Source organism: Peromyscus eremicus, chromosome 1 (assembly GCF_949786415.1).
Source record: "Peromyscus eremicus chromosome 1, PerEre_H2_v1, whole genome shotgun sequence".
Classification (NCBI taxonomy): Eukaryota; Metazoa; Chordata; class Mammalia; order Rodentia; family Cricetidae; genus Peromyscus; species Peromyscus eremicus.
The window spans coordinates 134,839,796-134,867,361 of record NC_081416.1 but is presented as its reverse complement, the minus strand read 5'-3'; the positions used below and the strand labels follow the sequence as shown (position 1 = coordinate 134,867,361).

Here is a 27,566-nt window from a genome sequence, read left to right as displayed (position 1 = left end):
GTAGGAAAGGACTTCTAAGTAGGACTCCATTTGCCTATAAACTCTGGCCAACAATTATCAAATAGAACCTCATAAAACTAAAAAACAAACAAACAAACAAACAAAAAAAAACAAACAGTCCTTTACAGGTAAGGAAACAATTGATGGAGTAAAGAAGCCTGCACATTGTGAGAGAATCTTTGTTGGTCATACATGGAATGTAATAATATCCAGAATATACAAAGAACTCAAAAATCAAAGCATCAAGGAAATAATTAACACATTCAAAAAATGGGTTATGGAGCTGAACAGAGAGTTCTCAGTAGAAAAAAATAAAAAATGACTAAGAAATAACTTTGAAAGTGATTAACATTGCTAGCAATCAGAGAATTGCAAATAAAACTACTCTGAGATTTCATCTTCCCCAGTCAGAATGGCTAATGTTAAGAATTGTTTTCTTAACATTAACAGCAAATGCGGCCAAGGATGTAGGAAGGAGGGAACCCTCGTTTATTGTTGGTAGGACTGCAAATTGGTCCATACTATTGAAATCAGTGTGGACAATTCTGAAAAGACCTAAAAGTAGATCGACCATATGACACAGCTATACAACTCCTTGGCATATGCCCAAAGGACTCAATATCCTACTCTAGAGATACCTGCTCAGCTACATCTGTTGTCTCTCTGGTCACAATAGCTAGGAAATATAAAATATCTAAATGTGTGAAACACCCCATGGGACATATCAGCTTGGACCCCTTCTGATTATGTAGCTAAGGTCCCAAGGTGGGGTAAGCCTGTCCCTCTGAAGCCGCAACCCTGTGGTCCAAAGCTCTCTATATTCTCCTTCCATGTGGGCAACTGATGCACAGATAGCTTATTGAGAGGCAGTGGGAATGTGTACAAACTCCCACAGCAGGGAATTCTGCTCAGACTCTCACAGGGTAATCAGAGCTTGTCACTCCAAGTTCCATCACAGGAAGGCTCCTCGTTCACCAGAGATTGGGTCAAAAATAAGGTAGGCATCAGATACTGTGCAAGACTCATTATGAAGTGACAGTTGTGGAAATCCCACAGCAGCTCAGGAACAGACTAGAGCCCCTTCTCCAGACAGAGAAGAATGCTGAACACAGTGTAGGCAGTGTGGAAATGTCACAGCAGCTCAGGAAGAGAGAAACGGTCCGCTCCTAGAATGAGAGGAAGGCTGAGGCAGGCAGGACTGCCCAGAGAAGGTGTCAGAGTACAGACAGCTCAGAGGGAGGAAAGAGCACACATTATTCTTTTTACTTTCAATTTTGACTTGATACATCATAACCATACACATCTATTATATAATATGTATTATATAACGTTTAAAGCAAAGTATGCATTATTATCATCTCAATTTTTTTTTTTTTACTTTGTGGTTAGAACATCTGTAATCCTTTTTTCCAAGTTTCTTGAAATGCACACCCCTCTGCTATAGTTTGGATATCACTATCACCCCCAAATTCTTCAGGATATTAATGGGAAGAGGTGGACATTTTTAAAAGGTGGGTCCTACAGGAAGGTTTTAGATACTATGACCTGCCCTTAAGGAGGACTGTAGGACCCCAGTGTGTCTGTGCTGTTCTTTATGTTTTCACCATGATGTATGCCACCATAGGTTCAATGCAGTGAGGTCAATTGATCACAGATTAAAACCTCCAATCCCCCGAGCCACAATAAACCTGTCTTCTTTTTATGTTGTATGGATATGTGTAGCAGTGTGAATGAGAATGACTCCCATAGGCTCATATATTTGAATGCTTGGTCCCCAGCTGGTAGAACTGTTTGGGAAGGATTAGGAGGTGTGGCCCTGTTGGAGGAGGAAGTATGTTACTGGTGGCTGACCACCAGTGGTTCATAAAAGCAAACATTTCCAGTTAACTTTCTCTTTCTACTTTGTGGTTGTGTCTCAAGATGTGAACTCTCAGCTACCGCTCCAGTGCCAGGCCTGCCTGTCTACTGTCATGCTCCCTGCCATGATGGTCATGGAGGCAAACCTCCAAATAAACTTTTTCTTCTATGAGTTGCCTTGGTCATAGTGTCTTATCACAGAAACAGAAAAGCAACTAAGACAATTTGTTACAATGACAAAAATATAAGGAAACATATATTATTATAATCAATACTCATCCTACTATGTAACTTAATTCATACAAATTTGAAACCTAGGAGTTCTAAAAAATACATGCACTTTACAGGCAGGACCAGGGATACAAACAGTAGTAAACTAGATGGTACACTATCAAAGAGCTAGCTGTGTGACTCTAGAAAAGGCACCAAGCATCTCTGCACACTAGTGACCTCCCTTGAGGAGTAGGGATGAGCATGCCAACTTCATAGTCTAGGAAGAAAAAATTCCCTGGCATCAAGCAAGTGCCCAGTAGACTGGACTTGGTTCCAATGTGTTGCAGTAGCAAGTCAAGACGGTAACCTGAGCTCAGCTGACACCACAGAAACTTTTGCAGAGGGTGTGAAACAGGGCAAGCAGTGCTAAAAGTCTGCTACTCTGGCATACACAGCAGCTTCCAGGCAGTCTACATTAGCTGGAGTCACAGGGGCAAGCGACAATGCCACTGACACACCTTTTTCTCCAAGTTATTGAGAGGCCAGAGAAGCCACACGGACTCACTGCCATGAGCAAGGTGTGTACAATCTGGACAAGGTCATCTGATGGCTACCAGTTGGGAGCAAGATAAAAGGAAACTATAAAAAAGCACTTGTAAATTATTCAGAGCAAAGGAGAAATGAAACAGAAATTCTATGAAAAAGATTAGCCTCTCCCATTCTACTCACAGAGTCAGGACCCTGACCCACATCCACTCACCAGACAGAATCCATCAGCTTTCCCACGGACTACACTCATTTACTTTGCTATCAGTTTTCCTCCTTCTCCATCCTGTCCCTAACTCTCTCTCCAGTTGCTGACCTTATCTTACCACCCAATTCTGTTGGCCACATGGGTCCCTTCTATTCCTAGAATGGATCCAGAGGACATGTTCTTGTCTCAGGGCCATAAAAATAGATAAAAACTTTAAATGACAATACTTGCACAAATATAAATGGGACATTTGTCAAGGATGACATTTAAGTCATTCACTGACAAGGAAACAGCAAGGTATTAAAAACAATTCTGATGCACATCCAGAAAGGAGACTCATGCACAGTCATCCAGGAAAGCTCACTTGACCTCTGAAGAGAGGAATTCACCCAGGAGACAGAATCCATCTGCTTTCCCATGGACTATACTCACTGACTTTGCTATCGGTTTTCCAGAACTTCCAGAGTTAATAGTATTCAGACAGCAACATGCATAGCCTACTACAGAAGCAGACAGCCAGCTGGTGCAGGGAACACACTAAGCCAAGCTGTCAGTGGACCCTGGGTGTCTCGGCCTCCGTTATGTATCTCTCACAAGCACTCCGGACAGCCCTTTGCCCTACGCCTCTCTTTCCCCTCCTTGACACCATAGACCTGCTGTTCTGTGAAACTCTCTACCCTGCCTGACTCCAGTCCCACTGTCTCTGTCCCTGCTCTTTTCCTAGGAGTACCTACAATCTGTCACATGCTCTCCACTGTTCTCTATGGGACAGGGACATGATCTGGTCTGACAAGGCTGCATCTTCGGTTCATCACACAATGTATAGGGGTAGTGTGGGGCCTTCACTCAGGATTGGCTGAATGTGTCAACAAATGAAAAACAAACATTATTCAGCAGCCAGGGGAAGCTGTGGTGGGCCTGTTGGAAGATGAGTCTGGAGATGCTAACTTAGATGGCTAGCTCCCTTCACTTCTGTAAAACATACCATCGCTTCCCACTCACACGGTTTAGAAAGAGCATCCCCATGAGATGGGAACATTTGAAAATGCAGACACTCCAGCAACATAATGTTAACTCCTCCTTCTCAAAAGTCACAGTGGCAAAACTGCTTTTCAGGAGATTTCTGCTGCATCCTAGAACTGTCCTGGTAACTTCTGAGACATGCCCTCGGCCTACGAGCGCTCAGCCCTGACTGGAGGGCTTTGTGCACTAATGGGCCAACCTCAGTTCTATTTCCAAATACTATGAGTAGAAGTGTTAATTCGAATAACACTAAGTGGTCACTCCCTGAGATCCCATTTCACTTATGAACCTGTGTAGAACCTCTGTGAACACACTCCAGCCCATAGTGGAACAGGAACCACCTACTAAGATGTGGACGTACGCTTTCAGTTCTCCCTCTACCTCCCTTCTTTTTGCCTGCCTGAGAACACCCAGCCCATCGCACATCCTAAGAAGCCTCTTTACCACACACAATGCTTCACTCCGCTGCTGTCATCCCCACAGGAGGCCGAATTTGGGTCTATAGCCATGCTGGACCTTGAGGGTGGAGTTGGGAAAACAACATTGACAAGGTCCTGACAGGTGCCTCTCTGTCTTCGAGAGGCTTTCGAGTCCGTGTACAGGGCAAGCTAGCCAGAGGTTCCAGGGAGTTAGTAGCTTTGTACAAACCTCAGCCCCAGCTTCCCCAGAACAATGTGAGATGGCCACACAGCATTTCCTAGTGAGCATGGCCCAGCTGCCCCAGTGCTGTTTGCTTTTCACATCCTTTCCCATCACACTCTCCCTCCAGCCCAGCACTTCTTAGCATCACTCCCCAAATAAACCACACACACTGACATTCCAATCTTGAGTTCATTTTAGAAGAACCTCAGACTCTCCACAGGGGAAAACATTTTGTTCCAATGGTGTGTCATTCGTTAGCTCCATCAGGAGCCTTAACAGGCTGGAGCACACAGAGACATCTCCACAGGTTTGCCATCAACCAAGGGGTCACAGGGACATGGAAAGAAAGATACTTGCCTACAGATGTGCAAACAGAGCTCCACACAATCTATGAAAGAGATGTCTGACCATCAGTGCTGTCGTCAAAATCAGAGCTGACAAACCCATCTTTAAATACATTCATCAAATGTTTCTCATTACCACAAACACGTTCTCTTACTAGGCAGTTAAAAAAGATTCCCAGTGGAGGAGAGTTCCCCTAGCTCCACATCCTCTCCAGCATAAGGTGTCTTCAGTGTTTTTGATCTTAGCCATTCTGACAGGCGTAAGGTGGTATCTCAGAGTTGTTTTGATTTGCATTTCCCTGATGATTAGGGATGTTGAGCAATTCCTTAAATGTCTTTCAGCCGTTTGAGCTTCCTCTGTTGAGAATTCTCTGTTTAGTTCTATAGCCCATTTCTTAATTGGACTGTTGGGCATTTTGATGTCTAATTTCTTGAGTTCCTTATATATTCTGGATATCAGTCCTCTGTCAGATGTGGGGTTGGTGAAGATCTTTTACCATTCTGTAGGCTGTCGCTTTGCCTTGTTGACCGTATCCTTTGCAAGCTTGTACAACCACTTTGGAAATCAATATGGCGCTTTCTTAGAAAATTGGGAATCCATCTCCCCCAAGATCCAGCTATACCACTCTTGCGCATATACCCAAGGAATGCTCAACCACACCACAAGAGCACTTGTTCAGCTATGTTCATATCAGCATTGTTTGTAATAGCCAGAACATGGAAACAACCTAGATGCCCTTCAACTGAAGAATGGATAAATAAAATGTGGTACATATACACAATGGAATACTACTCAGCAGAGAAAAACAATGACATCATGAGGTTTGCAGACAAATGGATGGATCTAGAAAAAATCATCCTGAGTGAGGTATCCCAGACTCAGAAAGACAAACATGGTATATACTCACTCATAGCAGGATACTAGATGTGGAACAAGGATGACTGGACTGCTACTCACATCACCAGGGAGGCTACCTGGAAAACAGGACCCCAAGAAAGACACGGGGATCGTCCAATGACAGAGAAATGGAATGAGATCTACATGAACAGCCTGGACATGAATGGGGGTAGTGAAGGGCGAGGGTCGAGGGAAAGAGAGCTTGGGGGAGTGGGAGATCCCAGCTGGATCAACAACAGAGAGGGAGAACAAGGAATAGGAGACCATGGTAAATGAAGACCACATGAGAATAGGAAGAAGCAAAGTACTAGAGAGGCCCACAGAAATCCACAAATATACCCCCACAACAGACTGCTGGCAATGGTCAAGAGACAGTCCGAACTGACCTACTCTGGTGATGGGATGGCCAAACACCCTAATTGTCGTGCTAGAAACCTCATCCAACTACTCAGGGATCTGGATGCAGAGATCCATGACTAGGCCCCAGGTGGATCTCTGGGAGTCCAATTAGCGAGAATTGTTGAGACCAAGGTTGGATAAAGCACAGAGACAAATAGCCAAACGAACGGAAACACATGAAATATGAACCAATGGCTGAGGGGTCACCAACTGGATCAGGTCCTCTGAGTGGGTGAGACAGTTGATTGGCCTGATCTGTTTGGGAGGCATCCAGGCAGTGGCACCGGGTCCTGTGCTCATTGCATGAGTCGGCTGTTTGAAACCTGGGGCCTATGCAGGGTCCCTTGGCTCGGCCTGGGAGGAGGGGACTGGACCTACCTGGACTGAGTCTACCAGGTTGATCTCAGTCTGTGGGGAAGGCTTTACCCTGGAGGAGATGGGAATGGGGGGCGGGCTGGGAGGAAGGTGAGGGGGGTGGCAGGGGGGAGAACAAGGGAATCTGTGGCTGATATGTAGAACTGAATTGTACTGCAAAATAAAAATTAAAAAAAAAAAAAGATTCCCAGGGAGGCTAAGGTGGTTGTTTGCTGTTGCATGGGGCAGGGGCCACCTCTGTGTCACCATACAGAATTCTCCTTTGTAAGACGACTTACTGACATCAGCAAGGCACTTCATTCTATCCGAAAAGGGGGAACTGTGACAAGCCACCTATAACTGCCACTCATTTTGAGCTAGATTGTGTTCAGAAAAATCCTTAAACCGACGGCTCCAAAAGAAGCAGAATAAAGTGACGGAGAAACGACTGGAACCAGCACCAGGCAGAGCTCTTATTAATGCCCATCCTCTCCTCACAGCAGTCCCACTGGCTGGCAGCACAGCACTGGTTCCCATCCATCAAGAAAACACATCAGCCCATTCTAGAAATGGTGCAGAGGTATCTGCTTTGCAGCGACCCAGCCTCTTAAAGCACAGAAACATGATCTCAAAACCATAGTGTTACACACCTGGACTCTTGACACCAAACTGGAACCAAAAATTAGCCATGGTTGTGAGGCATCTCCAGATACCCCCACGTTACCTCAAAGAATGGTGGCATTTTAACCTCTTTCTTTGGGAACAGCCGTTACACCTTCATCCATGCATGGATGGACCACAGTATATCTATGGGCCCAACATAATATTCTTAGTGCCTGAAACAGACAGAAAGTATTAAGCTTACCGCTTTCAAAATCTCCCTTTATAAAATACCAAAAGGTCAAGGTTTTACTGAAGACAAGCCTGTGCTTGCTATCTCTGCTGTTGATTTTTTGACTCTCTCATGATTTTTTTTTTGTCTGGGTTGCTAATGTGATTTCTTTCCTTTGTTTCTCTTTTGCTCTTCTTTTTTATAGTGTATATATCTATGTATGTATTGGGGGGTGACGCACATGCCACATTACACATGTGAAGACAAAAGGCGATTTCTGAAGAACAGTTGGGGGAAATGAAATCAGTCCACTTCTCTTGGGCATGCAGGAAAGGCAGGCAGATGGCGAACTCGGGAGAAGAGCTATCATACACCAAAAAACGAAAATGGGTAAAACTCGAAAAGTTTTACTGAAGATCTGGTGTCAAAAGGACAGGAAGAGGCTGAGCCAGTTTGTTCTGGGCAGTGGAATGGAGTGAGTGGCTGTTCTGGAACTTCTCTGTCCAGTCCCCACTTCTTAGAGTACCCCCACCATCAAGCTGGGACACCTAGACTCGTGAAAAAGGACAGAGGAATAAAGCCAAGGTGGCATGGTCTTCAGCCCAGCCTTAGTCCAGAGCCATGGCTGTCATCCCTGCCAGCTGCCCAGGCTAAGTGTGTGTCCTTCATCCCCAGTGACCACAGTCTGCCAATGTCACATGGAGCAGACACCCAAGCAGATGGACGGTCAGGCCCAGGTATCACAAAGAATAATAGAGTAAAATTCTGAGATTTTTCAAGTCATTCGGTTTGAGGTAGTTTGTTTTGTGGTGCTAGGTAAATGACACAAGTCTATGGCTGGCTTAAACAAAAGCCTCTGTAATCTGTGCATCTTACATTCTGTTTGTGTGGGTAAAAAGACCAGAGAGCTAGCAGCTGGTTCATCATGGAACTTGTACATCCCACTGCGTGAGTTACTTTTGTGTTGCAGTGACCAAAAGACCTGACAGAAACAACTTAAGGGAGCAGCTATTTCTTTCAGCTCACAGTCTCAGAAGGTACAGTGCCTGGCTGTTTGGGCCCATGAGACTGAACAGAATATCACGAGTTCAGGGTCTTCTGGTAGAGGGCAGTTGTTCATGTTACAGGGGACCAGTAAGCAAAGACAGTAGGCAGGAAGTGACAAGAGATACTATACCCTGAAGGACCCCCTCCCAGTGACATACTTCTTCCAGTTAGGCATAGTCTCCAGAATTTCCCATAACAGTACCACCAGCTGTAGAGCAAGCTTTCAACATATGAGTCTGTGTTACACATTTTGGATTCAAACAATAATATTAACTGCTTAGAAAAATTAAAGCAGAAATTGTGGTGGCCCCTCTGAACTCCACGGGGGACACTGATGGTATATCAACAGTCATGTGGAGAAAAGAACAGGGAAGCTTCTAAAGTATGTCATCCAAGCAGAATTCTAGACTATGGTTTGTGTTCTGAAGGGGACACTTTCCTAGAGCCTAGTGCCATATGTCAGGTGGAAGCTGCTCTATCTGTGCTCCTTGAAATTAATTCTATAGACTAATTAGTAACTCCCCATTAGCCAGAAGATTGGGATCACCAAACATGTCATGATTTAGAGTTAACAGTCTTATACACAGCCATAAAACCATCTCTCATTGCCCCATTGTTGAAATTATACTACATTAAAAAGCATACTCATACTTTTCAGATAAAACTCATCAGAACTACGAAACAATTTTAACTGATAGATAACATCATCATCCTCCCACTTATAAACACACAACTGCCACTGAATGTTGGTACTGAATATCCTCCTTTTGCAGAGGGTCCCACTAGGGATGCCGTATGCATTACAGAAATTTCCTTACAAACTCTCAATTGTTTTTCCACACATTTTTACCTTGAAATTCTAAACTCTAGTACCTGGAAATGTGACTGTATTTAGAGGCAGGCCCAGAAAAACATCAACTAAAGAGTAAGATGGGGTGTTGCATGCTTGTAATCCCAGCATTTAAAAAGTGGAAGCAGAGCTGGGCGGTGGTGGCGCACGCCTTTAATCCCAGCACTCAGGAGGCAGAGCCAGGCGGATCTCTGTGAGTTCAAGGCCAGCCTGGACTACCAAGTGAGTTCCAGGACAGGTGCAAAGCTACACAGAGAAACCCTGTCTCGAAAAACCAAAAAAAAAAAAAAAAAAAAAAAAAAAAAAAAAGTGGAAGCAGAAGGTTACAGGTTCTAGGACAGTCTTCACTACACAGCAAGAACCCAACACATACACACACACACACACACACACACACACACACACACACACACTTTCAAAAGAAGTCAAGCATGGCTACACTTTCTGCTCAGTCATTTATCCTTTAGAACCATTAGCACACAAATGTCTGCTGATTAAGCAGTAGCCTTAAAAAATGGTGCCGTTCAACAGCAGACCTGGAATATCAGTGCAGTCTCCAGGAAATGGATGACCTCAGCTGCTTCACCCACTCAATAAAGGACCATTCATTCTGACCTTGGACATCCCACAAGGTCAGTTATCTGAACCTTAAGAAGCAGACAGTGGCACAAATGAGGAGGTGGTTTTCTTCTAGAGGCACATTCAGTCATTCAAGGGAAAGCCAGAAACAATGAAATTTGTGAATACAAGAAACTGAACCTGGATGTCCAGGCTCCTTGAAGTAGCAAATACAAGTAGAACGTATCAGCCGCCCAGGCAATTCTCTGAGGGATCACTGAGCAGTGGTGGACGGTCAGTGTCCTGAGTCAGGATTACCTGGGGTCCTCTCTTTACCCAGACAGAAGCAAAGGTGCAAGATCTTTAGGATCCTTCCCCTTTGCATGACATCATACTGGCCATCCTGTTTAGAATAGAGATGTTCAAAGTTCTCTTACTGAGCCACATAGCTGTGACAAGGAATTTCACTGCTTCTAGAACTTACGCCTGCCTAGAAACTTGCTTTTGGGCCATCTGGGCTGCAAATCACATTGCCTTGAATTACAAATGAATCCTTTAAATTTTTGCCCGCAAGATAAAAACATGACTGACTGCCATCAACATCATCCTGCTCTTACGGATCTTCCTCAGCCTGTGCACATGCTTCTGTGAGAAGCATGCTCTGCAGGAACTCAGTCAAAGTGCAGCAGATAGCTAGTGCACAATAGGGAACAAGTCAGACGAGAACCTAGGTCTAAACTGTAGTCTGCAGTGCACATGCTGTTTGGTACCTTCCGCTGTGGATTGTAATGGCTCTCATTCAGATAAAAAGGTACTGCTTTAAGAATGCTTTACATTCCTGTAAATAAGAGAACAGTCTTACGCATCTATAGTACAGTCCCTTGGACGGGCACCTCTGGCAGCAGGTGGGACAACCTGAATTTACATGCAAATACAGCAAAAACCAGCAGAGGGACAGAGCAGCCTCCCAGAGACCTGCCCACTTGGAAAGTCTCACAAGGAGCAATGGCTCCAAATTACAGATAACACAGCCAGCTTTTCTGTAAAATGCTCAAATATGCTTTATTGCTCCATGCATGCAAGGGAAGATCATTTCCCATCTGTCAGATGCGCTTACCTGTTATAGAGGAGAATGTCTGGTTTCCAAATCTGGCCATCTGGGAAACGAACATTCTTCACTCCCGGGTACTCGGACATGTTCCACTGCAAATAGTGATCTGTCCAAGACTGACAAAGATGGAGCATTAGCAGTATGCTGTCCCCGGCTTACTTCTACTTCTCATGAGAAATTACTAGGAAAGTTCAAAGCCAAGAGTTCAGACATTATTCTACAACTGAGCTGGTATCTATAAAGTGTAAGGAAACCGAGAATTAAATAATCCCTTCTAAAATGATCTAGAATAGCATAAAAATCACACTTGGGGACCTGCTGTCACCATGACCACATTCAGATGGTGGCATTAAAGCTAATTCCGACTCACTGAACACCCCTAGGCTTAGGCTTCTTCTCCTTCAGTAGACGGGTTGCTTCTAGCCAAATGAACGATGGTTCTGCTTTCAAAGTTTTCCCCGAAAGGGCATTTTGAAAAAAAAATAAATTCACTTATTCCAACTGGAAACAAAACCAAGCTATAGAAAAGTCGACCATTTGTTTCCATAAAAGCAGAACCTCTCAGAACTTCTGAGGGCACACTTAAACATGATTTCTGACTTTGTCTTATGGACAGTTCTTTATTAATTAAATTATTTATATTACATCTCAACTGCAGCCTCTCCTTCAACTCCCACCCCCCTCCTCCCCTCCACTCTCCCCAAGCCACTCCTCCCCTGTAATCACTCAGAAAGGGGTAGGCCTCCTATGGGCTTCAGCAAAGCATGGCATATCAAGCTGCCATAAGACCAAGCACCCTCCCCTGTATTGAGGCTGGGCAAGGCACTCCAGTATGAAGAATAGATTCCCAAGTGCCAGCCAAAGCATCAGCGACAGCCCCTGTTCCCACATATAGACCAAGCAACACAACTGTCACATATATGCAGAGGGCCTAGGTCAGTCCCACGCAGGTTCCCTTGTTGTTAGTTTAGACTCTGAGTTCCCATGAGCCAGGCTAGTGGTTTCTGTGGGTTTTCCTGCAATGTTCCCGACCCCCCTGTTTCCTACAATCCCTCCTCCCTCTCCTCAGAGGACTGCCCAAGTGCAGCCCAATGTTTGGCCGTGGGTCTCTGAATCTGCCTTCATCAGTCACTGGATGAAGGCTCTCTGATGACAACCAAGATAGTCACCAATCTGATCACAAGGGATGGCCAGTTCAGGCTACGCATCCACTCCTGCCAGGAGTCTTAGCTGGGGTCATCCTTGTAGACTCCTGGAAGTTTCCCTTGGGCTTCTACTGGACTCCATAAAATCTTTCCAGTCATCTCTCTCAGCATGGACAGTGCTTTTGATACTACAAGCTGATACCTCAAACTCTGGGCCTCAGCAGTAGAACACAGACACAGGGATGAGAACCCAGGAACATTCATAAGTACAGCAACTTGGGGCCAGGCCCTATGGAGTCATCTCCACCCCCAGGAAGGCCCACAATCCTTGCTCCAATAACCAGGTACCTCCAGCCATTCCCAGGGCCAAGACTGCAGAGATACCACAGGCAGAGTCTCCTACTACTGACAGGCCACAGCCTTGCCCCATTAGGTCTCAGGGCTGGCAGCAAAGGACCCACCACCTCTATATGTGTCTCTGCTGACATTCATGTGGCAAGATCCAGACTTTCCAGGATTTAGGAAGGTGCTATACCTCCACTGAGAACCAGAGTGCCCCCCATAATCAAACACATTCTCATTTGTGCCCTGAAACTTAGCCAAATTATTTATGCTAAGACACATATAAATGCTTCGGTTGTATAGCAATCTCCATTTGATTTCTGACCATGTGTTCTGTATAACATTATAAAACAATATTTAAGCCAAAGGAACCAAATTGTCAGAGCTACTGGACTCGGAATACACAGATGAGCATTGTGGGTCTAGAGCTACTTATTATGGCCATGAAGATCCATGGACAAGTCTCAAAGGTCTAACCATCCTCTGGAGGACAGGCAGTGTTCTACAGTCTACTTCAGAACTGGAATAATTTGATGTCAGAGAATAGGGGCTATTAACAACTAGGGACACCTCAGCAAACAAGGATGTTACATTAACTCAGCATGCAGCAGCATCACTGGGACATTAACACCTCTCCTGCAGGGGCCCACAGTTGATGAGATTTATGGGGAGTGGAACACTGAGGAAGTTCTGGCCTGGTTCAAGTGGTCTGCTGGGAGCTCCTGGAGAGCAGCCAAACCATGTTGTAACAGCCTGCTCCATCTGGATGTGCTTGGCTCTATGTTCCCCTTCATTTCTCTCTCCTGCTTTGCTATCAACACACTTCTGTCTTCTACTTCACCCTGGGATGCTGCTCTGAGTTAATCATAGTGACCATTATTGCAACCATAGGGGCAAGGTTTCCAAGAACTTCCCTTAAAGGCATGCTGCCATGACAGACAAGGACCCATCTCCTAAGCCCGATGACATGATGGCCAGAGGAGTTGGAAAGTGAGGGGATGGGATCACCTAGTTGTTCAAACTTAAGACTACTTACAGGGACCAGGTCAGAGTTGCCTCACACCTCCCATCTTGCCCCACATCCCTTGGCTTCTGAGCATACTCAGCTGCGGGTACTCCCCAGTCTTGTGGCAGGTGATATCACTGATATTTTGTTTGCTCAGGACTGTTTGTGTGCCTCTTGGCTCACCACAATCCAAGCATGTCAATGTGATGATAGAAAGAAAGCTCTAACAGCTCTGTATTTAAGTTGGTCACTGAGTCAAGACTCAATTGTATCATCAAGACCTCAAGTAAATGAATCTTTGGGTTGTCTCGGGGCTGGTTCTGCAAAAGTTCCCTCTGTACTACAAGCCTTCCACCATAGCAACACAGAACAGATGCAGTCTCTGAAGGTGAAGATCTGTGCATGCTACTCTCCCTGATGTCAAAACCAACCTGACCTACCCGCCAGTGAGGGGGAATGGCTGCAAGAACAGATCTGGGCTGTGAGAGATTTGCTGGGAGAATGTAGGGGCTGAATTATCTTCTAGAGTAAAATGAGACCACTCCTGCAGCATCAGGGCAAAATCATGGGGTCCTCACAGGCAAGCAACAAATGATGGATTTAGAAAATGATGCTTTCATTTTACAGAATACTACAGGACACAGGGCTACAGTATCTCCAATATCTGAGATACGAACAGTGGTATAAAAAGCATGGGAGATGTGGGAGGCGTGCTAGCACAACATAGGAGTTGAAAAATGAACCTTAAGCTGCCTACTGGGGGGCTTCCTAGGGAAAAAATGTGGAATGAGTTTCTTGCAGTCTGGTTCTAGCAGGAATGGATGTGTGTTCCCAAAGCATTTTCTGCCACTCAGGTCTTGGGCCTGTGGGGATAGGAGCCCAAGGTGTATTTCTCTATGGATAGCACCTGGCAACCTTTCAACATGGCAGCTCCTGAGAAACCACATGAATGAACCAAAGACAGCAAGCCCCAGAATGAAAAGTGTGTGGGTTGTATGGTGGCAGAGGGAAGGAGAGGTGGGAATGCAGGATGCACCTCTGTGGCAACAACTCCTTACACTACTCTGACGCCTCAGCCCTCTATGGGCCTGTCTTGAGTTTGCAGGGAACTTTTATTTAAATGTGTGTGTCTAAACATGGTGTGAAAACAGGGCTGGACAGAGCCAGGCAGGTGAAATGCCCTCACTTGCAGTTCTTGGTCCAGGGAGTCCAAGACATGCCCAAATCAATATAGATTATTGACAGTGCTCTTGATTGCTTCCCAGAACTTGAATGTAAAATGCAGTTCTGAAGATACCACCCACTTTAGTTGGATATAGGACTTAGAAGAATCAAGCTAGAGCCAACCTGGAAGCCTCCACTTTGAAGACTAGCTCTCATAGTATATGAAGGTGCTATGCAAGCTGCCAAGGAAGAAAAGCAATCAGTAGACCCGCCCCGCTATAAAGGCTGGGAACCACAATAATAACCAGCAAGGCAAAAAGCCCCCATTGGTAAAACAGTGACACTTAAGATATAAGAGTAACCAAGAGCTCTACAACTAGACTAAAGGCCCATTCAAGAGAAGGAAATCCATGCCTGGTACTGTAAACCCAGCCAGCAAAGCATGGCTAGTGAGGTCACGGACCCTCAAGAAGAGCCTACAACTACCTCTTGTCTAAACTGCTATACTTTCTAACTGCATTCTAAATACTTCTCCTTACACTCACAGATAAGTATAGATCTCACCCCTCATCAAAGAAGCTTCTTTGTGAAGTACACAGAGACCATCACAGAAACCCACAACTAGCCCAAATGCAGAAAACAACTGGTGCTGGTATTTCTAACCCCAACTGATAACACCTACAGCACAACCCCTAAGGCTCAGGGAACATGACAGAAGATGGGGCAGGAATATTTTTTACACCACTCACTGTCATGCCAACACAGATAGGGGAAATCCCAGGGAAGCACTTATCTAATTACTCTTTATCAACAAAAAGTCGGGAGTCAGATATTGGGGTAAGAACCAAAGTGAACAGAGAAGCGGCAGCCCCATCTTGCTTGAGAGAGAGACAGCCAGTCTTCTCCAGGGACTAGCCCCCTGATAGGTTCTCTAACCACCAGTGTCTACCCTAAACACACATATACAGATGAGCAACAATAAAGGGACCTAGTAAGTTTCCTTTGTTCTCTCTCTTCCTCCCTCTCTCAACCTCCCTGGGTCTGTGTGTGTGTGTGTGTGTGTGTGTGTGTGTGTGTGTGTGTGTGTGTGTGTAATAACTAAAATATAAGAAAAAGGTCAATAATTTCAAGAAGAGTGGGAGAGGACACAGGAGATGTTAGAGGAGGAAGGACTGGAAATGATATAAATATACAATACCAATGCATGAAATTCTCAAAAATATATTTTTTTTAGAAATAAAATAGTTTTGTTTCCTTTAAAAATACATTGCAATAAAATGAGAAATACATTTGGGTTTCTTTGCATAGAGCATCTCAAACTCTTGTAACTGAGTGACAGAAATGTCTTTTGCTAAAGGGGTCCATCTGAGCTTATGCTAAAATAGCAGCTTTGGGGTCTGAACTAACTCCCCACAGTCTCAGGAAGAAAACTGGACTCCATGAAAGCAAACTGCCTGATCAGAGAGTGGGAATGTTCAACCCCATCTCCTCCTCCAGTCCGGAATTAGGAGAGAAGGTGGGGTTGGGGATGGAGGGAGACAAACTTCCAAACAAAGAGCAGTGAAGTTTCAGTTGAGTGTGCTCACCAGGGGCACAGAAGTGTGGCATGTCCCGAGAGGCAGGGGAATACCAAACTCAACACCGGCCCTAGTGCCTCTTGCACGCCAGCTTCTGAGCTTCATCCTTAGGAACAAACATAAGTAAATACGTACCTCAAAGAGCTGGCCATCTTAGGAAAGTGCTGAACCCAAGGCTGTAGAAACCTTGACGTCAGAGTCAGTGCTATGAGTACAGGGCACCACGTCTGCAGGGCACCACATTTGCCATGTGTTTCTGAAGTAGGAACAGCCTCGTGGGACACAGTCCTTGAGCTTGCGGATTCAGATATTACTCAAGGTGGACAATGTCAGAACTGAATTAAATGGATATCCAGCTGAGTTAGAGAATTGCTGTTGGTATTAAAAATTACATCACATAATTGGTGTCAGAAAACATCACCCAATTTGGGGAAAATTCTTCTGATGAAGTATTTTGATCTCAAAGGAAGAACATGAGTCCCTTCTACCCTTTCCTGATGACATTTTTTTTTGTCTCTGTGATGCTCAATGTCACCCACTCTGTCCCAGCTGCAGTCCAGCGCTGAGCAGCCCACTGGTGGCTAATGTGTAAACACAATGTGTGGTATTTCTGCTCCACAGATAATAAATGCAGCAAATTAAAAGGGAAGCAGTTTAGAACTAATTATGGTTTACAATCTAATATTCTGTGATGTGAAGGCTATTATTACTATAATTAGAATTAGGAGTCTAAAAATAGAGAGTAAGTACAGAAAGATGGGGAAATCTGAAGGCAAAATGGCTGATATTCCAGAGAAGAGGGGGAGGATTATAAAAAGCAAATGCAGGAATCTGGAAGGTTCCAGCATTTCTACAGAAGCTGAAATGCCCTCTGTCATATCTCTTCACGAATTAGATCAAAGCTGTCTAACAGTCTCCCAAAAGCGAAATCTCTGCAGGAGGAATCTACGAGCAGCTTCCTCCCAGGCTAGGAAGAGACTCAGATCAGCGACTCTGTATTCTTTAGGCTGTTGGAATAATCGCAATCACGTGAAATGAAAGACGCCTGGGGACCGGGATAACAAAATCTGCAAGGGGTAGGTCAAGAAGAATTCCATTTTTAAAAAACTTTAGTGACTCTGCCACTTTGACTGGATTGAAAAATCTATAATTTGCAGAAAATTGACTTCAGAGTTGAAACACCCTGGAGAGAAGATTATGTGGATCAGATTTCAGAACAGAACTTAGTGAAATGAAGCTTCAGGAACTAAAACCCAATGCTGAAAAGCATTCCCTGACTATCCATCTGTCTTCTGCCTCACTAAGGCAGCCCTCACTCCTGCCCTGCCAGCTCTCCTGGGAACTCTGGGCCTGCTACCTTCAGGATCGAGCTTCATTCTTGAATATGTCCAAGTAGGTCAGGCCAAGCGGGTGAGTGGCCAGGGAACACAGAAATAAGAATCAATGGATGGCTGTTATCAATTGTCCCAAAGAAGCTCCCAGGCCTGCCCTTGGTGACACCCAAGGCCCCAGTGTCCATCCTGCAACTAGGACTTAATCAAAGCAATGCCAGGATGAGGCAAGGGTACACAGACATGGGTTTTCATTTCTTAACTGTTTATATTTGCTTTACACCCGAGATTCTTGGGGAACCTTGAAAACGCTGTGGAGAGGCACTGTCATAGCCCTCTACCGTCTGTGGTGCCACTTTCCAGATCACTGTCATCACCCAGTCTCCTAAGGGCACAAGCTGCCTAGGAAGAGGCTTACCTGGGTAGGCTTCACTGATACAGGGACACACAGTAGTGCCAGCATTGCCCATCTTCCCTTTAGAAGAGTTGGGCCTCTCTGTCTTCCATTTTGATAAGGCAGGACTATTCCCATCTGTGACCTCCACTGTATACCCACCCATTCTTACAATATTCTGGGGAAACATTTGGACTTGCTATGATGACCATTAAATAAGCATCAATCGACACACAACTGCACTTATTTATATGTACAGTGTGCTAACACACTACATGTATATAATGTACAATGATCAAATCAGGGTAATTAGCATCCCATCTCTTCAAACATTTATCATCTCTCAGTGCTTAACCTTTTCTTTAAATGAGTTAATTACACAGCCTGATTATAAACGGCTGAAAGAGGAAGTGTGGCTAATACATTTCTAAGTGCTCTCCCGTGGCTGTGGTCAATGCCTTCCACAGAGTAGGCACTCCCAGTGATGAGTTCGACAGATAAATGGGATTTTAAAAGTGAAACTCTATACATTTCTGCAAATGCAGCTCTTAATTAGAACTAAGCTGTGCTTCAAAGAAATCTGAAGGTCTCTAGTGATAGCCTTCAGAGAGCAGGTGTTTATTTACGGAATATCTGAACTCAGTACCGTAATAATAGTCCTGCTGTAATTTTCCTGGAAACCAGCTCGCTTTAAAATCACAAGCCATGTCTGAGACATTACTGGAAAGCAATGAAGTTTTGAGGGCCAGGGAGGTGGGCATAGGTACAGACCACTGTCCATCTGTCCATGGCACATCTTTCTCTCTATAGACTGGCATGGTGGGGTATGATTCCAGCACTTGGGGAACTAAAACAGGAGAATCACCTCAAGTTCAATGCCACCCTTAGCTACACAGCAAGCACCTAGCCAACCATGGCCACAGAGAAAGAAATGTTGAAAGATAGGCCGGGTGGTGGTGGCGCACGCCTTTAATCCCAGCACTCGGGAGGCAGAGCCAGGCGGATCTCTGTGAGTTCGAGGCCAGCCTGGACTACCAAGTGAGTCCCAGGAAAGGCGCAAAGCTACACAGAGAAACCCTGTCTCGAAAAACCAGATATGTTGAAAGATATATAGGGGGGGGAGGATGGGGAGGATGGATTAGGGAGGGAGGGAGGGAGGGAGGGAGGGAGGGAGGGAGGGAGGGAGGGAGGGAGGAAAGAAGGAAGTTAGGCAGGTAGGAAGGAAGGAAGGAAGGAAGGAAGGAAGATAGGCAGATAGGCAGGCTGGCAGGCAGGCCGGCAGGTAGGTGTCAACAGCTGTTTTGTTCCTCACAGGTCCCAGGGAAACAGCCATCATCTCCAAAAGTTGCCAGAACTTAACTAACACACAGCATCCCATTGTGATGTAGGAGGAGTTGACTTTATTTTGGATCAACTTAGTCCCCCTGCCCCAGGTTAATGTAGTATTTTAGGTTTGTTCATTCCTTCAACAAAGGTTATTCAGTGACTATTGCCAGTCAAGGCAGTGAGCTAGGATCTGGAGGAACATACAGAGGGGCTCAACCCCAGCCCATGAGAGTTGCTAGTCAGCGGCAAGGGAGAGACCTGAATGCAAGGAACAAATGGACAAGTGGGCACCAGATATGTCAGAGGGTGAGAAGTTCATTAGAGGAAAGGAGCAGCAAAGAGAATAAATTGGGGGCTGGAGCACAGCTCAGTAGCAGAACATTTGTCTACCATGCTCTTCCGTTCACAACAGTGAAAAGTGATGGGGGAGGGGCGATAAACATGGTAGACTGAATACAGCCTGGGAAGAAGCATCTGAAGAGGTGGTGTTTGGGAAGACAACAGAAGAGAGCAAGGGAACCCAGCAAGCGGCTTTCTAGGTAGGGAGAGCCGTGCATGCAAAATCCCAGAAGGTCATTGGCGAGCAACAGGTGTGGATGCCATCAGGACAGTGGGAGCAGATGAAGGAAGAAGAGCTCAGAAGGGATGTAAGAAAAGACACAAGCCGGGAAGGTAACCTCACCGGCTTCAGCTCTTAGCTCATCCAAGCAGCCCAGAGCCCCGGAAGGGGCGGGATCTGGGTCTGGAGGCATTCGTATTCCCTTAGGTCACGCTAGCTTCTGTGCTGAGAACAGACACAACTAGGGGAGAAAGGGGGGATGAACAGGCTGGCTGGCTGTAAGACTACACTGGTGGAGGTGAGAAAGGCAGCCACAATGGGGGAAGCCATGAGCTGGTGGACGACGGTGGATCTGTTTTGAAAGCTGAGCTACCACAAGTTTTTCAACACGAAAGGCTCAGGGTGATACTGGGATCCCTGGCCTGAGAGGATGTGCCGCCATTTGGCCAGAGTAAGATGACTGTGAAGAGGGGAGGGATGAGTGCCCTGGAGGAGGCAGCTGGCATTCCCAGACATCATGCATCCTGGCATACACAAAGGAGGCCAGGAGAGGGGCACCCCTGGGCATGTGGTTGTTTTAATGCCTGCAGGGGACTGTCTCCCAAGCTGCACACTATTACTAGATAGGGAGAGCCCTCAGTGAGAGGGCTCTTCTGTAGCTGAGTGCACCTCCAGCACCCGTTTTAACCTCTCAACTACACATGGATTCCTTAGAAACCTCACCTGCCAAGGGCCACCTCTGCTCCACTGTTACTTCTCCTGCCGCTACACTACAAGAAAGACAGGCTCAAGCACTGGGCGGAGCTCTGGGAGTCATGATGAAGAGAGGGAGGAGGGATCATATGACCAAGGGGGGAGGGGCGGGTCAAGATCATGACAGGGAAACCCACAGGGACAGCTGACCCAGGTCATGGGAGATCACGGTCTCTAGACCGACAGCTAGGGAGCCTGGATGGGACCGACCTAAACCCTCTGTATGTGGGTGATAGTTGTGTAGCTTGGTTTGTTTGTGGCCCCTAGTAGTGGGACCAAGATCTGTCCCTGGCGCATGACCCCGCTTTTTGGGACCTATTCCCTATGAAGGGATGCCTTGTTCAGCCTTGATGCAGGGGGAGGAGCTTGGTCCTGCCTCAACTTCATATGCCCTGCTTTGTTGACTCCCATGGGAGGCCTTACCCTTTCTGAGGAGTGGATGGGAGGTGGAGGGTAGAAAGGAGGTTGGGGGAAGGAATCGGATGAGAGGAGGGAGGGGAAACTGTGGTCGGTATATAAAATAAATTAAAAAAATTTTTTTTTTTAAAAAGCAAAGACAGGCTTCCCTCAACTTACCCAATTCCTACTTTTATACAACTGACTCAAGAACCATGCATGGGGCCAACCCACAGCATTGGTGCATGTTAATTATCAGTAGAATACAATATTATTCTTGGCAAATAACCTGGCAAGTTCAAGGAACTAAGAAACATGGCTACACAAAGACTGATCATTTCCAACTCTGCAGGTTCCTTCATCTGTAATAAAGCAGTGATAGAACCAAGGGCCACAACTTCATTGGTTGCCCATTTCTAGAAATAAAAGTCACCTGTGGATGCGTAAGTCAATTTAAAACCAAGTGTCATGTTTGACAGACAAGAATTTCCAATTAGAACTTTGTAATCCATCTCACTCTGGTGAATTATATACCAATAGTAGCATCCTTAAATCAATTCAGAAGAATTTTTTTAATGTATTATTGCCTACAGGAATGATGCTACATAAATATTTACATGTGAGAGAAATCCAAGTAGAGTACTTAATGAAGGAGTTTCAAATATAAAACTGTGCAATAGGACAAAATCCTAATTAAAAAGAAGCACTAGAAATGCAAGTGTACAAATAGGCATGGTGATGCTTGCCTGTATTCATTCCCAGAGCCTGAGATGGTAAAGCAGGAGAACTGGGAGTTCAAAGCCAGCCTGAACCACATAGCAAGGCCATGTCTTAAAAAGAAAGAAAAGAGAAAAAAACAAAGTGAAAATAAATAAGCTAAAAGAGAAGGAGGAAGATAGGAAAAGAGAGAGGGAGAAGAGAAGCAAGAAATGAAGATACAAAGAGGAAAGGAGACCGTGTAAAATATACGAGAGACGGGGAGCTGTGTTTATAAGAATTACATGTGCACAGAATCACAGTGACATGAAGATTCCACCTAAAATAGAGGCCAACACTCTTAAACTCAGATTCTAATATTTACAATTTGATGGAACTTATATTTTACAGCTAACTAATTTAGATTAGAAATATGCATGTCAAATTAAAAATTCAAGGATAAAATACAAGTTGAATATCCTTTTTCTAAAATGCTAGCACCGAGGTGTTTGGGGGCTCGGGAGATTGGGGATTTTGGAGTAGTTTGCATAGATTTTGCTAGATGAGCATACCCAATCTGAAAATCTCAAAGACTCAGAATCTGAAACATTCTGAGTGTCACTTTGGCAATCAAAATGTTTTGTGCTTCAGAGTATTTTCTGACTGTGGACTTCCGAATCACTGTATTTGATTCTCTGTATCCTTTCAAGACCGTCTTGGGACTCTAGAGCATGGAGTGTGAACACCCTGGCTAAGGATCCCTCAGCCTCCTTCAAACACGCAGCTCTGAGAATTCAGACAACGGGAGAGGTACTTATGAACTAGGGAGCAGCTACAACACAGGCCATCAGTCTCTAGGCGTGGCCCTGCATCTGATTATTTATCTCTGGCATGGAATGTTTTGGAATGCCCTAGAATCATCCAGCAGTAGAATACAAGCAAGCACAGAGTCCTGCTGCTGCCAGTCTTACATCCTTGGTCCCATCCCATCAGACAGGACAATCTGCATGCAGTCCTCCAGCACTCTCAGTTGGCTGGAGGGTGGGGGTGGGGTCAAGCACCAGCCTCAATTCTCTTCTGAACTTCTTTCCATGCAATTAGAGCACATGCACATGGGGCAGGAACAGGCAGGCCCACGGCAAGGGCTGCCTCTGCCTGAACTTACCATTTGCAGCCAAATGTTGGTGGTTAAAACTTGGTTCTTCTCATCCTTAAAAAATAAAAAGAAAAGGGTGACATAAATATGGCTTATGTGCTTCACAAAAGGAGCCATGAACAATGATTCATATACAAATCTGACATTGGGGATCAGTGCTGTGTGTGGAAATTAGAATGCACCAGGCACTTGCAAATCTATGCCAGCAGCCTTTCCCCAGAGTCAAGCTTTTCTATTTATTCTGAAGTAATACACATTTATTACAGAGCACTTACAAAGGACAGCAAAATATAAAGAAGAAAATTAAAATCAGGCCATCCCACCCTCAGAAAAGATGCCAGCTAAGTCCTTGGCAATTTATCTTTTTACACTCCCCCAGGAAGAGGCGTGATCGCAGGGAGCTCCCGCCTCATATTAAGGATCTGAATGGGCCATCAGTCTGCTTTGTCTCTGCATGGGTCTGGGCTTTCCTCTTTGTCTATCCAGCAGGCAACACGTCAGACCCTTGAAGCTTCTAATGTAAATATAAGCAAGGTGAGTAAACCAAGGACCAGGAAGGTAGGGCAACCTTATAAGTAGGCTCAATAATGCTTCTATCTTTCTGATTTCAAAGTCCATTTCTCCATTTCCAAAATAGAATCCAGATGAGAATCAAGTCCACATACCAGCCCCCCGCCCCGCTCCCCCCCTTCCGCGCCCTCCCCCCCTCCCCCCCCTCCCCCGCATTTGGGAGAGTACAACTACCATGGTTTAGTTCAGACACTGAGCACCTCCTAGATTTGGGTCTTGGGTCTTAAGTCTCCCCCGAAATGCTAAAGGCACCATCTCTATCTTGGCATCACTGGGAGATGGTAGAGCCTTGAGAAGATGGGTCAAATGGGAGGTTCTCAGGTGAAGAGGAGCATGCACTTTCCAGATGCACTAAGACGCCAGCCCTTCTTCCTCTTCCCTTTGCCTTGCTGGCCATAAGTGAGCAGTTTTCCTCTACCACAGGCTTCCACCATGATGTGCTGCCTCACTACAAGCCAAAAGCAATGGGACCAACTTCTTACCTACTGGGACCTTAAAAATTGGGAGCCAACCCTTCTTCTTTTTGTAAGTTCACTATTTCAGGTGTTTATTCTGGTGCCAGAAAGCTGACTAGCACATCATCTACAGGAGTCTCATAGAATCCTTCCAACGGGCTTGCCAACAGCCCTTTTTCAAAGCTAGCCACGCCCAGCTGTGTCAGCAAAATACAAGTGCAAGGGGGATGCTCCATGAGAGCCAATGCCCTCTTCCGTCCTCCCTGGCCACCTGGCACACAAGTGATGCATATACACACATGCAAACAGAGAATCCTTAACATAAGGAAAAAATTCCCATTAAAAATGTGCAAGGCACGCCGGGCGGTGGTGGCGCATGCCTTTAATCCCAGCACTCAGGAGGCAGAGCCAGGCGAATCTCTGTGAGTTCGAGGCCAGCCTGGGCTACCAAGTGAGTTCCAGGAGAGGCGCAAAGCTACACAGAGAAACCCTGTCTCGAAAAACCAAAAAAAGAAAAAAAAAATGTGCAAGGAGGCAAGTTATGCCGAGAATGCTGTCAGTCAGTTTGGAATCCTCAATTCTAACCTAAAGGACTTTGAAAGTTAGCAATCAATACCCTCCAGGGAAAGTATTCATGAAGACCTGCCAAGAAGTGGACCCTTTAACTCTTGTATCAGTAGCTGCCTGGCTTAGTTCACTGACAAAGACTCACCAAGAACTGACCCCTGGCAAAAAGCACAGGCCACATCCCAGGGTGCAGTCAGTGGCCAGGAACGCACATGAGAACTGAACGCTGCCCCTAGTGGAAACATAGCCCACATATAAAGAATTAGCAAGACTTCGATACATAGATGTTCCTGTGCTTAGATGTTCATCCACTGGGCACCTATGAAGGTGTGATGAGCAACTATGAGAGAGAAGACTGGGTTGTCTGTGGAGGGGCATGGGATGAAGCACCAGAGGATCCCAAGCCAGGATGAGTCCAAAAGAAACGCAGTTTGAGGCCGGGCGGTGGTGGCGCACGCCTTTAATCCCAGCACTCGGGAGGCAGAGCCAGGCGGATCTCTGTGAGTTCGAGGCCAGCCTGGGCTACCAAGTGAGTTCCAGGAAAGGCGCAAAGCTACACAGAGAAACCCTGTCTCGAAAAACCAAAAAAAAAAAAGAAATGCAGTTTGATCAAAGCAAGAAATACTTTTCTAAACTAAAATGTGCTGCAATGTTTGGTGGTGAACATTTGCAGGTTAACATGTCCCATGTTCTACGCGGAGCAAACGTTTCCCCAGTAGAGTTACATACACTTTAATTGTGGTAGTACTCCCATTCCTGATCAAATCCCAACATTACCGGGAAGCACTGCTAAGTTCTTCCGGATGTGTATCTGTTGCCTCAAGTTATTAGGCAGCTGTTGTTACTAATGGACTTAGAGTTAGCAAGAGTTCCATTCAGGTCCCTTTTCTTCCTTTAATTGCGTTTGTGCCTGCCTCTCCTGAGAGAGGCTTCTGCGGTTTGGGAGCTCAATTACTACCAATCTAATTAAAAGCCTTTCTTCTTTCCAAAGTCTGGACAGAAACCTCATTAGAGTGACACTGGATTTCCTTGCCGCGGAGCAGCATGGGACCAAAGCACAGCGCTTCAAACTGTAATCAACAAGCAGCAGCCAGCCACCACCTGGCAGCACAGTGATGCCAGACAGAAAGGTCCACGCCAGACTGCAAAGGAAGTCCGGGACCAGGCAGGCTGCTGCCACTCTCCATTTGGATATCCTCTTCTCCTGTCACCATTGGTCAGGTGAGAAGGTCTCCCTTTCCTTCCCAACACAGTATGCAGCTCCTGCCCATACAGGCACGCGTGTGCATACCCACACGTATATCATCTGTCAGTTTGCTTCCGCGGGGCGTTTCTGACTACAAAGATGTCCAGCTCACTCCACAGAGGGCCAAAACACAAGTCCATAGTGCATCACTCAAGGCTTTTCTATAAGTTATGGTCCAGCCAAGTTTTGTACTCTTTCAGCAAATATTGGTGGAGTACTCCCACTATAATCAGCACCCTGGACTGAAGTGCACAGTGGTCAGTTATCATTGCTCCTGAGGTGGGACTAGGGTCCCATGTGTAACAATGGCACACCTGTGCAAATGGTTACGACTCACTGCCTCTGCTTTGACATGCTAGGATCTCTCAACACCACAGTATCTGGGTTCCCTCATGTCTACCATGTAGACCCCAGCCATGACCCTTTGTTCTCTGACCCCTGCTGACAGCCCTGCCTGCCAAGGTACCAGACGATCCTGTGTCCACGCTTTCCTCACCTGATAGTACACGATGTACAACATCAGCAGACCTCAGACTCCTGGAAAGTGGGGTTCTGAGCTAACCTAACCCCAGCCTCACAGAGGTCTTGTGGGAAGGCACCATAAGTGAGCCTGTAGAATTCTGCAAGACCATGAGCTGCTTACAGGCAAACCCATCTCCTCTCCCTGAAAAGCTGCTCGGAAATCAGGACTGAAGTAGTGTCTCCATTCCTCTGCCCAGGCCACTGTTCCCCAGTTCCACTCAAGGCTAGCCTTCCTAACCTGCTTCCTGACACAGCCTTGTGCACAGCGGGCCCCAGGTACACCACCAGTCCTGAATTTGCTTCCTTGCCTCATGGCTGCACATTTCCATGTTTGCCAGAGGGAAGAGGAGACTAAGCTTCAGTGTTTTGAGACTCTGCATATGGCACTCCATGTCCCTCTGGTCTCCAGCAGAAGGATGTTCAGGCAGGACAATGCCCACATGGATGCCATTCACATTGCCAAGACCTACATTGGGATGACAGCCAGTTCCGCATGCCTTCTCTTCCACATAAGTATCCTCCACAGACACCAACTCACCAGCCTACTATGCAGCATATGAACTCATTTAAACACCCATCATCAGTGGGTGCAGCAGCCAGTTTACTTCCCTCACAGCTTGGACACCACCTTGTCCACACACTGCGATTCTTTCAAAGGAGAAGAATGCTACTTCCCTGGTTAAGGGAGGGTGTAGTACTCTGAAAATAGCATGCCACGGGTACCCCACAAGCAACACAGGCTCCGGGTCTAGGTCTGTTATAACAAACACTATACACCAGCTGGCTGTGGTAGCACATAATTGTAATCCCAGAACTTGGGGTTACAATTGTGGAAGCAGCTTTCAGGAGCTCAAGATGATATTCAGCTATGTAGCAAGTTCGAGACCAGCCTGATTTACATAAGACTCTGCCTCAAAAATAAACAAAGCAAAACATAATAAAAACAAAATAAAAGTTCAGAAGCAACAACACTGCTGAACACTGAAATATGGGCTTTGAAAAAATCATAAGCCTAGATGAGTGGTGGTGGTGCACACCTTTAATCCTAGCACTCGGGAGGCAGAGGCAGGCAGATCTCTGTGAGTTCGAGGCCAGCCTGGTCTACAAAAGTGAGTTCCAGGACGCCAGGACTGTTACACAAAGAAAGAAACCTTGTCTCAAAAACCAAAAGGAAAGAAAAGAAAAGAAAAGAAAAGAAAAGAAAAGAAAAGAAAAGAAAAGAAAAGAAAAGAAAAGGAAAGAAAAGAAAAGGAAAGGAAAGGAAAGCTCATAAGCCATAAGGCTGACAAACAGCAAGTATTGTTTCTCAGTTTGGAGTTTGGATGTGTGAGGTCAATATACTGGAGTGGTGGATCTGGTGTAGCTGGTGAGGGCTTCAGATTCATGGATGGGTTTCTTCAAGCTGCCATCTGGCTCTCTTACCGCCATGAGAGGCTCAGCAACACAGAGGGGCACAGTCTATCTCAGTTCCCACCAGTA

At 45.7% G+C, this 27,566-nt stretch overlaps 1 protein-coding gene across 1 annotated transcript in view; it reads right to left on the bottom strand.

The window, feature by feature from the left end:
* The window catches only part of Chrna7 (cholinergic receptor nicotinic alpha 7 subunit), a 123,398-nt gene that overhangs the window by 47,514 nt on the left and 48,318 nt on the right, over positions 1 to 27,566 (bottom strand). The window contains exons 3-4 of the mRNA XM_059273508.1: positions 22,737 to 22,781; positions 10,889 to 10,998 (exon numbers count right to left, since the gene is read on the bottom strand). Coding sequence (XP_059129491.1) covers positions 10,889 to 10,998; positions 22,737 to 22,781 — 155 coding nt within the window. The remainder of the gene's footprint in view (positions 1 to 10,888; positions 10,999 to 22,736; positions 22,782 to 27,566) is intronic.